The sequence below is a fragment of the Mirounga leonina genome, unplaced genomic scaffold (genome assembly GCF_011800145.1).
Source record: "Mirounga leonina isolate KUSES-001 unplaced genomic scaffold, KU_Mleo_1.0 Mir_127, whole genome shotgun sequence".
In the NCBI taxonomy this organism is placed as follows: Eukaryota; Metazoa; Chordata; class Mammalia; order Carnivora; family Phocidae; genus Mirounga; species Mirounga leonina.
Window position 1 is genome coordinate 68,975,389 of NW_023270316.1, and position 16,078 is coordinate 68,991,466.

The window sequence follows — 16,078 nt, forward strand, 5'->3', positions numbered from 1 at the left end:
TCACCAACCAGTGCCATGGCTATGCAGTTTCATTGAGTACCTGCAACTGTATTTGTAGTCTTTTCTTTTTTTTTTTTTTTAAAGATTTTTTATTTATTTTTTGACAGAGAGAGACAAAGCGAGAGAGGGAACCTAAGCAGGGGGAGTGGGAGAGGGAGAAGCAGGCTCCTCGCTGAGCAGGGAGCCCGATGTGGGGCTCGACCCCGGGATCATGACCCAAGCTAAAGGCAGACGCTTAATGATTGAGCCACCCAGGTGCCCCTATAGTCTTTTCTATTGAGCTGTCATGTTCCCCAGAAAAAAAATCTTCCAGTCTTCTGCCTAGAGGCCTGGCTGCCAGTATTTGGGAGCCAAGTGTGGGAAGGAGGCTTGGGAGTCTCATTACTCAATAAACAGATTTTTTACTTAATCTCTGTTTTCAGTACCTCCCCTCAACTGTGCCTGCTGTGTCTCCACCCTCCCAATTCAGAATCCCTCCAATTCATCTTTTCCAGACAATAACCTTCTGGTCTTCTGGCACAAAAGGGATAAATGGCTGCCTGTAGTAGGGGAGGGGATACAGATGTTTCTTAAACAGATTTTCAACTGATCTATTTTCTACCTCACCTTCAGAAGAACATGCTGCTGCCAATTTGAGTCTTTCTTGGGTTCTTTAGGGGAAATTGGGTAGCTTCTCTGCTTGCTCTAATGTGAGGTTTTAGCTTTCTAAGGGCTAAGTCTTTCATGCTTTTTGGCTTCCAAAATTTGTTGTTTTTTTCTCTGATCATTGTCCTTGTGGATTTATAAGTTAAAAAAAATCTCTTAGTAATTTGGGTAGGGTTTTGAGAGAGAGGAGAGGTAAGAGAATATTTTCAATATATGCCATCTTTTTTGATATATTTGAAATTGATTTTCAGTAATTTCCTTATTCTCTCTTAATCTCTCTTATCCATAAAGTTGGAATAAAACCTTTATCTACTTTCCAAAGATGTTAAGAAACTGGAAAATGAGATAATAATATGAATAGCACTATAAAGTACTACCAAAGTACACTTACTTGCAGGCTTTCAAAGAGGGAAGTGTTAACTTCTTTATTGCATATTAGTGCCATTATTATTTTTAGAAATATTTACTTTCAAAAACCATACCTTTCCTAAATTATATTAGTAGAATTAAAAAACAAAGTATCTCTTACCGAAAGGGTCCACAGGTAATTGGCTCTAAAGAAATATGATGCATAAACAAGCTTCTGTCTTTTAGGATGCCTAGAAAAATATTTCACATTATGTATTAATGAAAATGTATTTTACATTATGTATTAATGAAAATCTAATGGGGGATTTTATTTTGTATGCCTGTTTATCACACATTACTATAAATACTTACATAAAAATTTTGATATTATAGACTTGAAATATTTGACTCACAAATTGATGACTATATACCAAATAACTCAGTGTAAACATATAAAGGAAATCATTATAAATTTAATCAGCTGATGTTAATCATAACTCAAAAGTGTTAGCTAACTTCCATGCAAATACCGAATTTAAAATTTAGTCTTATGAAGGTTTTACAAGCCAAACTTTAGATATTATTCTCGGTATGCAATTTGTACTTTTTTTTTTTGTTAAGATTTATTTATTTTAGAGAGCAAGACAGAAAGAACGTTGAGCATGAGTGGGGGGAGGGGCAGAGGAAGAGGGAGGGAGAGAACATCAAGCAGACTCCCCACTGAGCGCAGAGCCTGACGCAAGGCTCAACCTCATGACCCATGAGATCATTACCTGAGCAGAAACCACGAATGGGACACTTAACCAACTGAGCCACCCAGGCGCCCCACAACTTGTAGTTCTTAAACCTTCAACTAGTTCACTAGTAGGGGATTGGTTGAATAAACTAGAATACATTGATACAGGCACATGATCAAGTACTATGCAACCATAAAAAAGGAGAAACACTGATATGAGGAATTCTTAATCTCAGGAAACAAACTGAGGGTTGCTTGAGTGGTGGGAGGTGGGAGGGATGGGGTGGCTGGGTGATAGACATTGGGGAGGGTATGTGCTATGGTGAGCGCTGTGAATTGTGTAAGACTGATGAATCACAGACCTGTACCTCTGAAACTAATATTATATGTTAAAAGAAAAAAAAAAAAGGCAGATAGTAGGAAGGGAAAAATGAAGGGGGGGGGAATTGGAGGGGGAGACGAACCATGAGATACTATGGACTCTGAGAAACAAACTGAGGGTTTTAGTGGTGAGGGGGGTGGGGGGGATGGGTTAGCCCCGTGATGGGTATTAAAGAGGGCACGTATTGAATGGAGCACTGGGTGTTATATGCAAACAATGAATCATGGAACACTACATCAAAAACTAATGATGTGTGACTAACATAACATAATAAAATAAAATTAAAAAAATAAAAAAAGGAGAAAGATCTCTACATAGTCATTAAAGATTTATTGTGGGATTTATCCCATGTGTTTCAGAACTAAGCCTCTATAGTCCAATATGTTTATCCCTCACTATCTGAATTCTTCCTTTCCAAACCCAGGAACCAAGTATATAGTGAGCAATAGTTACATGTTTTATTTATTTTTAAGTATTCCATGGTAATGAGATAGGAAGCCATGGAGAGTTTTAAGCACTGAAGGGGCATGATCTGACCTTTTTCTTACCAGGATGATTCTGGCTGCTATGTTGAGAGCCTGGAGGAGGGGCAGAAGCAGAAACAGAGAGATGAGTTAGAAGCTATGATTGTGGCTTGGATGAAGGTGGCAGGCACAGAGGTGAGAAGAAATGGTCAGATTCTTGTTATATTTCAAAGGTAGAACCTACAGGACTTGTTGATGGGCTGCGTGTGGAGTATGAGGAAACAAAAGAGTAAATGAGGACGTTAAAGTTTTGATGTATCAATTGGCAGAATGGCGCGAGAAAGGAAAGAACAAGGAAGAGTGGGTTTGGGACAGGGATGGAATCAGGAGTTCAGCACTGGTTGTGGTGACTTGGAAATGCTTATTAGTAATATAAGTACAAAAAGTTCAAGGGCAAATGAATGATTAAGTTTGGAGTTCCAGGACAAGTTAAGCCTGCAGATACAATTTTGGTAGTCACTGAAGTTTAGGCAGAGAAGAGCTCTGAGAACAGAGCCATGGGGCACTCCTATGTTTAGAGAAAGGAATGAATAAGGAAGAGCCAGCAAAGACAAAGACAACGAAGAAGTGGCTACGCAGGAGAACCAAGAGCATGTGAGTGACCAACTATCTAATGTGGCTGAAAGATGGAGCCAAATGACACAGAAATGGCTGCTGGATTTGCCAATATGGAGATCACCATGTGACTTAGGAAAGAGTGATTTTGGTGGAATGGTGAAGGTCAGTCAAAAGCTTGACTGGATTCCAGAATCTAAGCTTTAAATTATTACACTAAGATCTTACTAAATTTTTATAGCTTTTCTATTTAAAAAGTCACTATTCTATAATCACTTCATGCTTCCCAATTTTGGAGAACCTCCACATCATACTAGGCGTTATGAAAGAAGAGCTCACATAACAAAGCAAGACATATCTTTAGCAAACCACACTGTAAAAGTCTTGTCCAATTATCTATATACTCAAAAAAGCTTAGAAAAAGAACTTAAAAATACTGTGTGTGGTACCTACAGAGAGGGAAAAGATATGAATACAAAGCAAACTTTACCATCTGGAGTGCTTTTCGAAGATTTCAGGGATTTTTCTTGATTTTTCATTATCCTGTCGAATTCATTTAACAAGTTTCTTTTAATTGGGGGTTCTCCTAAAAAGAAATTTCCATACATGTTTTTAAAGCAAATAGTATCAATTTTATTTTTCCAAAGCCTATACAGTCTATTTTTTTAAAACTACAAAACTGACTCTTAAAATTTATTAGGCAAAAAAGATAATTATAATTTAAAAAGCAACCATTCTATTTTGAAAGAGACAATGCATTTTTCAATATCAATTTTTTTTAACCATTTAAAACACCACTATCTAACAGGATCTAGGGATAAAAACATGTTACCAAAGATACACTACCTTTTAATAAAATAAACTGGCACTGAATGTAACTGTAGGTTTACTGGAAATATGGACAAAATTTCTTAAGTAAAACTCTGCATTAAACTTGAGAAGGAATTTATTATGTAGGTCCTTGAATTAGAGTAGAAGAAAAGACTTTTTAAAATTACCAAAATTACATTAAAATATTAGTAAAAGTATTACTTACTTAAAATTTCTACAAAGGCTGAGAGTAAAATTAAACCATAATTCGAGTTATATATGTTCATGTCTTACTGAGATAATATGTGATAATAGGTACCTTGCTTTTTGATGCTTTATTAAAGGGAGTGAATTTGTAGAATTTAATAAGAAATAAAAATGTCCATGAAAGGCTTTATCAAGTGTTAGATTATGAAGTGATTTAATTGTTTAACAAGGGCCTGTACTATTCAAGTAACCAGAAGCTGATTAAGCTATGTATTTATATATAATAGAGGTGACGAAAATTAAATGGTGATGCTGTTGAGAACATTTATTAGAAGTCTGAGTTGTTTTTTTTCTAAGCAGGCCAACCCACTTGGGAATACACATGAACAAAACGGGTTCCTATAAATAAAGCCACTATTTTCCATAAAACAACTGTGAATCTCTTAAAGCATCTGCATTTCAGACTTTTCACTAGAGCACAGCAATAGTTTAAGGTAAGTATCATAAACTTACTACTATTCCCATAACATAAACTTGGTACAGAATGTGACCTGGATAACAAGCAAATCTGTACCCAGCAGTGTTACTGAAGGCACCAAGTGGAAGAGTGAACTGACTGCCTTCAATGGTCTTCCCCTGTAATCCGAAGAGACTGAACAAGACCTGTGATAATTTAATTCTATGAGTTTATAGTTTTTTAAAAGGAGCTAATTATTTAAGATCATCCACTTAAAAGCAGGAGAGTTAGTTATGGCATTTACTTTAATTGTATTTGATCAACAGATTCAATTATTTAAGATTATTCCTTGTCAGAGATACTAACAGAAAAAAAAAATCACACCTCCAATAACCTAATTGAACTAAGTTGTTACATATACATTTAAAAGAGAAGTTAGACTATAGTCCAAATAGCATTAAGACCAGAATGCTATCTGCTAAAAATAACTGATTTTAGAATACTTCCTAGATGAAAAAACAGGAGGCAAACTACCACCTTTAGCTGAAACCTATTTTAAAGTTCATAAGAGCCAGAGTCGGAACCTCTGTGTGCTCTCTCTATATACATATTCATATTTATTTGTAAAACAGTAACTAAGTTGTATTATGCAGGCTGTTATAAGGATAGAAGTTTCAGATTTTCTAGGCAAACAAACCTTTAACAGTAATTTCTCAGTTATAACTATACTAATAGTCCCTAAAAATACATTAAAAGAGCCTCAAAACATGTTTCTTAGTACACTCAGATATCAAGAGTGAAATCACCTTCACCTAAACTATACATAAAAGTCTATAAAAATGTAACTTATAAAACCTGAATTGCTTTAAGCTAGCATTCCATGATTTTTAAAGACTTAATTTTAAGTGACTGGTAACCTAAAAGGAAAAAAAGACTTACCTACTGAGACAAGTGCATTTCCTCTTCTTTTTCCAATTCTTGAATTTAACAAAACCATTTCCTCAGTGTTTTGGCGTGTAAAAAGAGAGTGTTTGGTGTGACTTAGCAGTTCAGAATCTGTCAGCTCACCATCTTCCATAAAAGCTTTGGCAATCTCTACCGTTTCTGTTTCCAAATAGTTTTCTGGATCCTTGGAGTAAGTAGAACAAATTTCTGTATTTGTTTTCACAGGAAGATTAGGAAAAGTTTCAGTTTTCCCAATTTCTGTTTTTGTGTTTTTAGGTAAAGCTTGTTCTTTCCCCAAAAGATGAATGTTCTCAACAAGAGATACTTTGCTTCCCAGTAGCAATTGCTGTTTGTCTTGCTTCAGCTGAGAGGGACATGGAGAAACTTTAATGGAGCAATGGTTTTCTGAAGAACCACTCTCAACGTTACAGTTACTTGATAATTTAAATTTATTGTAGGCCTTTTCCAATTTGGAGTTTCCACAACGTTCTGGGGTTCTCTTATCAATACAAGAGGGAGGAGGTATTTTTGATACATCTTGTCTAGATGTAGATGAATGCTGAAGACCACATTCAGTTCTGATCAGATCGAATTCTTCTAACATTCCCTTAACTTTGCATAAGGCACTTTCAGAAACTGGAACTTGTTTCCCACTTGCTGTGCTAAATCCAAAGACAGCAGATGATAGTAAATTTTGGGAGGTGTGTAGCATAGCATTTTCTTCATTTGCGAACTTGTCTGAATGTTCATTATTTTTAAATGATACTTTGGGAAAGAGTTGCTTGGCACTATCTTCTATCTTAGAAAACACCTGCCTTGCCTTTTGTAATGCAGCATCTGATACTTGTACAGATTTTCCACTTGCTGTGCTAAAAATCCCACAAGCATTCGTGTAAGAGACAGACTTGGGAAGCTTCCCTGTACTAAGTTTACATATATCAGAAGTTTTGGAATTATTCTGACAAGGTGGTATTTCAGAAACTTTCTCCAATCCAGATATACTTTGGTTAAGTTGTAAAGTTTTTTCACTTTGAATGTCAGCAAAAACCTTATGTGAAGATGAACCATGTTCGGCATCATCCAGAGAGTTTGTAAAAATAATATCCTCTGAGTCATCCAGTGCGTTAGGATAACCTGCCATAATTTTCGCATAGTGAGTGTCTGATTTACTCTTGGTGTTTTGCTTAATTACCATACTGCAGTTGTCTGTAAATCCCTCTGTCACTTTTGACTGGTGTGCAACAAAACTACTTGCTCTACTGTATGCAGGTACAGCATTATTTGAATTAGGATTCAGTTTTTGAATGGAATTAAAATTATCGGAGTCAGATATGGCCACTTTAATGGGTGTATTTTCATTTTTGCATGAAGAGTTAGTCACAAGTTTCTGAACACAAATATCTTCATTTACAATTTGTGGGTCTGTGTCTGCTTCTCTTACGGTGGACATCATTTCAGAAAAACTAGTGTTTTCTCCCTCCTTAACATTGTTTATTACTGGCTCAATACCAGAAGTATCAACTTTATTTTTTGAAAGATATTCTGATTTATTATATACCTCAGTGGAATGACAAAAATCTGAATGGTATGAATACCTGTTTGACATGGTACTATTACTTAAATAAGTTGGGCCTTGTTTTTCAGAAAGATGATTTTTGTCATTTTCAGTTATGGTACTACTTGAACTATTTCCACATGAAAGATTTTCTACGTAATCATCAGGATATTCTTTTAAACAGATCACCTTAGCAGCATTTATTTTTTCTCGTTGATCATCCAATTCTCCTTCTCTAAGCCATTTTTTTGCTTCAAATGGTGAAGCTTCACTCACAGAAATTTTTCTACCATTTTCTGTGTAAAATGCTAAAGGTGAATTTTCAATGGCTGAATAAGTGGATTGATTTATATAAATTGTAGGCTTTTTTGCTGTTTCTTTTTCTATATTTTCATGTACTTTAACTTTCAGAGAGGCACGATCTGATATTTTAAGATTTTCAGTTTGTTTGTATAAATTATCACTTAAGAGCCTGGGTGCCACTGCAACCTCATTAGAAACAAGTTTTTCCTCCTCTAAAGAATTCTGCATTTCTTCACACTTTGGGGCAGTTGTTAATTCAATTGTCTCATATGCTAATTCAAGCCCATCTTTATATTCCTCTCTGTCCTTGGACATCTTTGCCCCTTGAAGGCTAAAATTAGTGATTCCACTATTATCCTGCTCTTTTTCATCAAAAAGATTTTTCACTTTGTCCAAAGATTCCTTTGCAATTTCTATTTTTTTCCCACTAGCTGTATGGAAACCCAACATAGTAGGTTCTTTGATCTTTTTGACTTCACTTTCTGGTCTTTGCTGGAGGGTCAGTAATTTATTTTCAGTACCAGTTAGGTCACTTGCTTTCATTATTTTGTCTTTTCTTTCAGTATTTTCTGTTTTCTCATGACTTGAGATGTCTATTTTGTTGGTATCTATGCCAGAAAGTAATTCAGAATTCAAGGAATCTGAAAAGTTATTCAATTCTTCTTCTGTCCATTTTTGATCAAGGAGATTTATAACTTTATTTAATGACTCTTTGGAGACCCTCATATTTTTCCCACTTGCAGTCTGAAAGGATAAATCAAAAATGTCAAAATCTTTTATGTTTTGCCTCATTGTATTAGCTGTGAACTGCTGCTTATCTGACATATCAACATGAAATGTATCTTCAGCTCGTGCAACTTCCAAACAGGTTAAATCTGACAAACCTTCTTTAATTTGAGTGTTTCCCTCCTTCATAAACTGGCTAGGTAATTTTAGATCTATGTTGTGATCAATACATGGCAAACTGTTTTCTTCTTCATGAATATCAACTGTATCATTTTTACTTGAATCACTGCCAACAGATTCTAAGTTATGAGTATTTCCACTGGCACTAGTATACTGATTATCTTCATTTTCTGTATTTCTCTTGTAACCTTCAGTATTTTCTTCAACAAAAATGCCAGCAGTCATTTCAATATTATTTTCTAGTATTAGTTGGCTTTTATTATTTTTCTCATTTAAATTTTTATCATTGTTATAATCTTCTATCTGAATCATTGAAACAGCAGAATCATTACATTTACTTGAGGAGAAACTTATTGTATCTACTTCTACAGAAGTTTCCTCACTGATATCAAGGTCACTGAACAGCTTCTTAGCTTTTTGCAATGCTTCACTACTAACATTCAGTTTTGTGCCACGAGCAGAATAAAAGCCTCTAAACTCCACTTCATTTTTATCTGTCAAACAGCCAGAAGCACTTCTGTTACAGTTGGTTCTCGACAAGCAAGCAAACTTCTGCTTACCTCCAAGTATACCTTTAAATTTCTTACTGCTATCTACCTGAATGAAAGATGGGGCATTAATTGTGAGATGAAGATCAGTATCTCTGCATTCCTCAGAAGTGCTATTCAAGACAGTCAGCTGGTTTTCAGGCATTTCAAATGGATTTTTCTGTATTATGTGGCTTGGTTTTCTAAACTGTGTAAATTCAAACTGACTTCCTGATTCTTCCAAAATAGTAGAAAGTTCTGTAATTTCTGCCTTTTGGCTAGGTGTTAAATTATGATTTGAATTAAAATCTCGCTTTAAAGTTGGAGGAGCTGTGTGACCACTTTCACTATTAGAAACATATATGCTACTCTGCACAAACCCAGATACACTATTAATTGACTGTGGATCAAGTGCAAGAGGTTTGCTTAATTTCTTTTGACTTTCTAATGATGAGGTATTTACAATTTCAATACATGCTAAGTTAGTAGGATAACGTTCTTCAATATCTTTGAAGAGCATTTTACTTTTCCTAATGTTGTGTTCCGAGAGTTTTATCTCTTTATTAGAAGCTGTTCTGAAGCCATTTCCAAAACTGTGATTTGAAATTGGATCTGACAGTTTTGACCAATTATTCATGTAATCATTATTTCCATTTGATTTCCTAACTATATCCAAGGTGATGTCTGATTTTGAATCTTGATCTGGAGTCATTTTTAGTTGCTGCTTTATGCTATTTCTGTTCTTTTCTGTAAGATCATCTATGTTTGATGAATCAAAGTCTTTCATAATCGACACTTTGGTTGCTTGTTTGTCATCTATGTCTGTATACACCACCGTGGCAGAGTTCTTGAGAACAGGTTCTCTTACACAACAGAGGTCTGAATCATGAAGTTCCTTAATATTTCCTAAACCAGAAATATTACTTTCATCAGTTATCTCTAAGACAAAATTATTATCATCTGGGAAAAGTTCTTCAGAGTTTGGACTGACAGCTATTTTTGAAATTAAAGTAGCTTCTTTTTGGTCTTTTTGGATTGCAGTGAGATTTGCATTTTGGTTGAATTGTACCTTCATTGAAGGTGATGCTACTGTTACATATTTTTCAGTTGACAACAGCTTAGCATTTTTAGAATTTGCATTTAAAACATGTATTTCTTGATTCTTTTCCATGGAAATATTTTTGGTTAATTCAAAACCAGCTTCATGATTCTTACATTTTAGTTTCTCTGACATTTTATATGATTCTTTTCCTCTAGAAATCATGACCGGGTTTGATGGAGGATCCCTGGAGCTAGGAGTTAACAGACTGGTATTACCATGGTCAGATGAAAAGCTTTCTGGAGATTGAAAGTGAATACCACCACCTTCCACTTCTGAATGTGGCACAGGAGGGTGACTTACTGCAGGCAAGACCTTTTCTTTTATATCTGAAACTCTTTGACTTTTTGCATCATCTTCACAGGGTTCTTCCTGCAAGGATGACAGACAATCAGTTTCTGTGGTTATAAATGACTGCAGTTTTTCCTTATTAATTTTTGTTTCTTTATAATCAAGATCCTGAGGTACTGTTTTATTATTAGAACTGGTTCCATTATTGGAAACTTTTCTCAGAATTGTCCCAAAAGAGCTGGCTAAAGACACAGTTGGTTCTTCAGAATCATTCTGTAAACAGTTTTTTCTGATAGAAGAAGAATGTGATAAACCTAAGCATGAAGACACAAAGTGACAAAATTAAATTAAAGTGCCATCAATCACATTCACTAAGTATTTTCCACTAAGTAAAAAAAGTAGTACCTAAAACAAGAATTACATGAAAAGTAAGAAGTGAATGTCAGGCTTAAAACAAAGAATTCTAAATATTCTCTATTTCAAGTTATTACATTTTCCAACTAAAGATAAATAGGACTTAGTATTTCTAACATGTATCAATTCAATCAAAATTAGTATGTAGTTCAAGAAGGCAGCTAGCTACCATAAGTAAAATACAAAGTAGTTTTACTGAAAATAAAATGGGAAAAAATTCATTGCTAATATGGGTGTAATAGCAGATAAAAAAGCAAGGCAAAGGAAAGGAATTAGAAAAGTAATCACTTCCTTTAGATAATTTAGTCTTTTATATTGAAGAAAATCAACTTTTATTTTTTAAAGATTTTATTTATTTGAGAGACAGTGAGGGTGAGAGCAAGAGCGAGCTAGCGGGCGCGAGAGAGAGAGCATGCGTGCACCTGCATGCGTGCATGAGTCAGGGGGAGGGTCAGTGGAAGAGGTAGAAACAGACTCGCTGCTGAGTGGGGAACCTGACGCAGGGCTTGATCCCAAGACCCCAAGATCATGACCTGAGCCAAAGTCAGATGCTTAACCAACTGAGCCACCCAGGTACCCCCTCCAAAAAGCAATTTTTAGTTTTTTATTTTTAAAGTTTTTTTTTTTTTAATTTATTTATTTGAGACAGAGAGAATGAGAGAGAGAGAGCACATGAGAGGGGGGAGGGTCAGAGGCAGAAGCAGGCTCCCTGCTGAGCAGGGAGCCCGATGCGGGACTCGATCCAGGGACTCCAGGACCATGACCTGAGCTGAAGGCAGTCGCTTAACCAACTGAGCCACCCAGGCGCCCTATTTTTAAAGATTTTATTTATTTATTTGACAGAGACACAGTGAGAGAGGGAACACAAGCAGGGGGAGTGGGAGAGGGAGAAGCAGGCTTCTGCCGAGCAGGGAGCCCAATGGAGGCTCGATCCCAGCACCCTGGGATCACTACCTGAGCCGAAGGCAGACGCTTAACGACTGAGCCACCCAGGTGCCCCCAAAAATCAATTTTTAAAAACAGATTCTACAGATGAAAGGCCTGAAGGATGACCTGATCTCAATTATAAAGGCAAATGAGTTAAACTGCTCGGAGTTAATTTTTCAACCCTCTGAATTCCCTAATTAGCAAATCAAAATTATTAATCTCATTTTATTTAATCAGTGACCACCACTACATTATTAGTTCATTGATTTTAATTCTGACATACACAGTGCCAAACATTTTTATCTGGAAATTAACCCAAATCTCAAACAGTCCCTCTGTACTCCAGTTCTACCAAACCTATTATTCACAGATATTCCACCCACTAAAATCTTCTCAAAGGAATATGAAATCATCTTTTTGACATACAATTTAGTTACTAATAAAGGAATCGTTGCTCAAATAAAAACTGACTTTCACTGTGTACACTCTGACACCCAGAGATACAGTAATAACTCTAAATAATCTCTAAATATTTAAGAAAACAATGTAACAACAAAAATCACTTTTATTTTATAACTGGCTTACATTAAACTTAGCTATTAGCTTTTCTTTTCTATTTTTTTACAAGACTTAGAGAATATACAGTAAATAGCACAATATATTTATAGAATTGTCAAATTTGCATATAATAAAATTAAAGCAGTAGTAGTCAAATTCTTGATTCTTATGAATCACATGCTCTGTCTCAAGAGTGGATTGTACATATACTATGCAAACTGATCCAACAAATCATTTTGATTTTGAACACTGGTAATCAAAGGCCCAAACAATGCCTGTAGACATTGCCTCACACTAAATATAAGATATAGACATTTTAAAAAAACAAAAAACCACAGACGGAAAACCAAAAAAGAAACTAAAGAAGGAAAGCAGGCAGTATATTTTTTAGAAAGATTAAAGAAAGAGACACATACTCAAATAAGAGAACTTGTCACCATGCATAAAACTATATGCACCATTCTCTCTCACTCACACACCCAAACAGAGGTACCTGAATCAGCATTTGTAAATGTCAGTGGTCCTTCAAAAGCGTTTGCTTCAAATACGGCCGAATGGTTGGTTAGTCCCGATTCCTGGTCTTTCTGCGTTTTCAGTCCTTGATAAGATGTTTCATCATTTATAACATAAATAAACTTCTTTGTTTTCTTTTTCAAAGTGGATATTAAACCCGAATTCTTCAAAGCTACAGAAGTATGTTTGAGAGTGGCTGCCCAGCTTCCATTATCAATTGAACCTAAAGAATCCTCTTTCTGTGAGCAAATAGTATGTTTTTCCAATCCACTTTCAGGGGCTTCAGGTTCTTCTTTAGAGTTTGGATCAGTCATATTATTTGAGAACACTGCACTGGACGTCTCTTCAGGTGATTCTCTTATTCTGAATATAGACTTTCTGATACCCTGATGTGGAGAAGCTATTAGAGTAGTTTCAGATATTGCTTGCTTTACTGAAGGAATGGAATCTTCATGGGATCCAAGACACTGCCCTTCATCTATCTTATTTACCACTGTTTCCTCTTTTAATGTCATCTCTGAATACTTTGGTACACTTGAAATCTGTGGCAAAGAATTTTCCAAAGTTATAAAGTTGGTGCTTTCTTTCTCTGTGATTGTGAAGTCTTTTTCTGAATTATTTTGGTCACAAGAAGAAATATGCAGTAGAGGTGTTTTCTCCATCTGGGTTCCACTTAGACCTGAGAGAGTTAGGTGGGGCCATTCAGAGGCTGAAGACGGTACAACTTCCTTGGAGATTTTCTCACTTCCATTCCCAAAGGGCTTCCGATTTGTTACATTCCAATCTAATGGATCACTGTCATTTGGTTCCATTTCAGATAAAAATGAATGTTTATCTTCTTTCATTTGCTTTTTAGCTTCTTCACATTTTGTTTCACTGAAAATATTTTTCCTAGTCTTGCTAGTTTTTATTTTTGGTAGATTTCTTGTTTTATATTTAGGAACACATAATGAAAAACTATCTTCTTCAGAAACATCTGCAACTGTTTCATGTACTTCATCTTTTAGGACATTTGGTGTTGACTTTCCAAAATGGTCTTTGCAGCTATTTACTTTACCAAATGAATTCCCTAACATTTTCCCCAAACCTGTTAAAATTTAAAACAGAAGCGTAATAACAACATTTCAAAATACAGTCATATAATTTATACTATTCTTGCAACCTCTCTCATAGAAATAGTATATACTAAATAACACATAAGGTAGTATTTAAAGGGTTATCCTGAGTGCCAGCTTTTTTGGGGGGAGGGGAGAGGGAGGGAGTGCCACTCTTCTACTGTTCTTCTGGTAAAGATTGATTCCAATGTCCCCAAAGCCTTTTACTCATACGCCAGGTCCTAATAACCTTTATCAGCTCTACACAATTAAAACTCAATCTTACTATATATATGCAATTTAACATTCTAAGATTTATCAAACCAGATGTTCCAAATTAATTTTGTGGCCTGGGGCACCTGGATGGTGCAGTCGGTTAAGCATCCAGCTCTTGGTTTTGGCTCAAGTTGTGATCTGAGGGTCCTAAGATGGAGCTCCACATCAGGAGTCTGCTTGGGATTCTCTCTCCCTCTTCCTTGCCCCTCCCTACACCCCCCCCATGCTCTCTCTTTCTCTAAAATAAACAAATCTAAAAAAAAATTTGTGGCCCTACAATAACTGAGAGTAAAATATGATTTTACACACACACACATACACAGTTATTCAGTCCTACACATTTACACAGACACACACACATACTAAGAAAAATGCAATATTCCTTTTTTTTTAAAGATCTTATTTATTTGAGATAAAGAGAAAAATGCAATATTCCTTTTTTTTTTGAAGATTTTATTTATTTATTTGAGATAGAGAGGGAGAGTGAGTGAGAGAGAGAGAGCACAAGCAGGGGAAGGGGCAGAGGGAGAGGGAGAAGCAGTCTCTCCACTGAGCAGGGAGCCCGACGTGGGGCTCTATCCCAGGACCCTGGGGTCATGATCTGAGCTGAAGGCAGATGCTTAACTGACTGAGCCACCCAGGTGCCCCCCAAAATGCAAAATTCCAATGATCTGATTAGGTAACTTTTGATACCCATGAAACCCTAATTACTTTCTAATTAGAAAATAAGACCTTCACATTTTGTTGAATACTAGTTTTATTCTTATCTCTGTAAGGTCTGAGTTGTAGGTTTTTTTATGTCACGATAGCATCTTTTTTTTTTTTTTAAGATTTATTTATTCATTTGACAGAAAGAGTATACACGAGCTGGGGGAGGGGCAGGGGGAGAGAAAGAGACGCAGATTCCCTGCTGAGTCCAATACAGGACTGGATCCCAGGACCCCGAGATCACGACCTGAGCCGAAACCAAGAGGCGGATGCTTAACTGACTGAGCCACCCAGGTGCCCCTACAACAACATCTTGAATGGTATTATCTTACCATGATTAAACATTTTCATTTAAATCAAGTTAGCTTCAGGGCACCTCGGGTGACTCAGCTGAGCATCTGACTTTGCCTCAGGTCATGATCTCAGGGTCCTGGGATCAAGCCCTGCTTTGGGCTTCTTGTTCCGCAGGGAGTCTGCTTGCTCCTCTCCCTCTGCCCCTCTCTCTCCCTCCCTCCCTCCCTCTCTTTCTCAAATATATATTTTGAAAAAATAAATCAAGTTAGCTTCTATGCACAGTATGTTCAGTAATTAAGAAGGAAAAGCAATGTATTTTCTCTTCAAGAAAGGAAGAGCAATACTTCAATGATGTCAGTTAAAAATAGCAGTTCAATTAAACAGAAGGACTTACCTTGACTTTTAGCTTCTCTTTGATTTTTGTTTTCTTTGTCTGGCCCAGAAGGGATAAACCTATCATTTTTCTTCAGACTTTCATCATGGTTAGAAAAACAGCTTTTAAAAGTCTGCAAAAGTTATATTTTAAAGTCACTAGTATAAAAACTCTCACTATGCATTTATATTCAACTTAGAGACAGAATTACTTCATATGAAGTCAAATCAAATATAGGATCAGGCTTAGAGACCTTCTCAAAGGCTTAGATAAGTCATAAATTAAGGAAGGAAAAAATGCAAGATAAATAATTTTTCAAGGCATTCTAAAATTGTAAGCAACTGCAACAGCATAATCAAGTTGTCATATTTACTTACGGCGGTAGTGTCCTTAGGAAATACAGCTGCAGATGCTTCCTCATCTCTGACTATAAAAAAAAATTCAATTTATCTATATGGTATTATATACCATACACTAATGTGAAAACTTAAGTATTTTTTGGTCAGACAAGACACATATACTACTTCAGTAAATGGTGCATTTGAAACAAAATGAATTGACTCAAGTATGGTAATTAGAAACGTCAATCAACATAAGGTACATTCAATTCCTTAGTACCACTCATAAGGTG

The 16,078-nt window shown here is 35.8% G+C and overlaps 1 protein-coding gene across 1 annotated transcript in view; it reads right to left on the minus strand.

Annotated features, from left to right (window-relative positions):
* BRCA2 (BRCA2 DNA repair associated) overlaps positions 1–16,078 on the minus strand; it is a 61,189-nt gene that overhangs the window by 33,622 nt on the left and 11,489 nt on the right. Inside the window, exons 7-12 of the mRNA XM_035003579.1 lie at positions 15,825–15,874; positions 15,469–15,580; positions 12,683–13,789; positions 5,604–10,604; positions 3,681–3,776; positions 1,175–1,244 (exon numbers count right to left, since the gene is read on the minus strand). Coding sequence (XP_034859470.1) covers positions 1,175–1,244; positions 3,681–3,776; positions 5,604–10,604; positions 12,683–13,789; positions 15,469–15,580; positions 15,825–15,874 — 6,436 coding nt within the window. The remainder of the gene's footprint in view (positions 1–1,174; positions 1,245–3,680; positions 3,777–5,603; positions 10,605–12,682; positions 13,790–15,468; positions 15,581–15,824; positions 15,875–16,078) is intronic.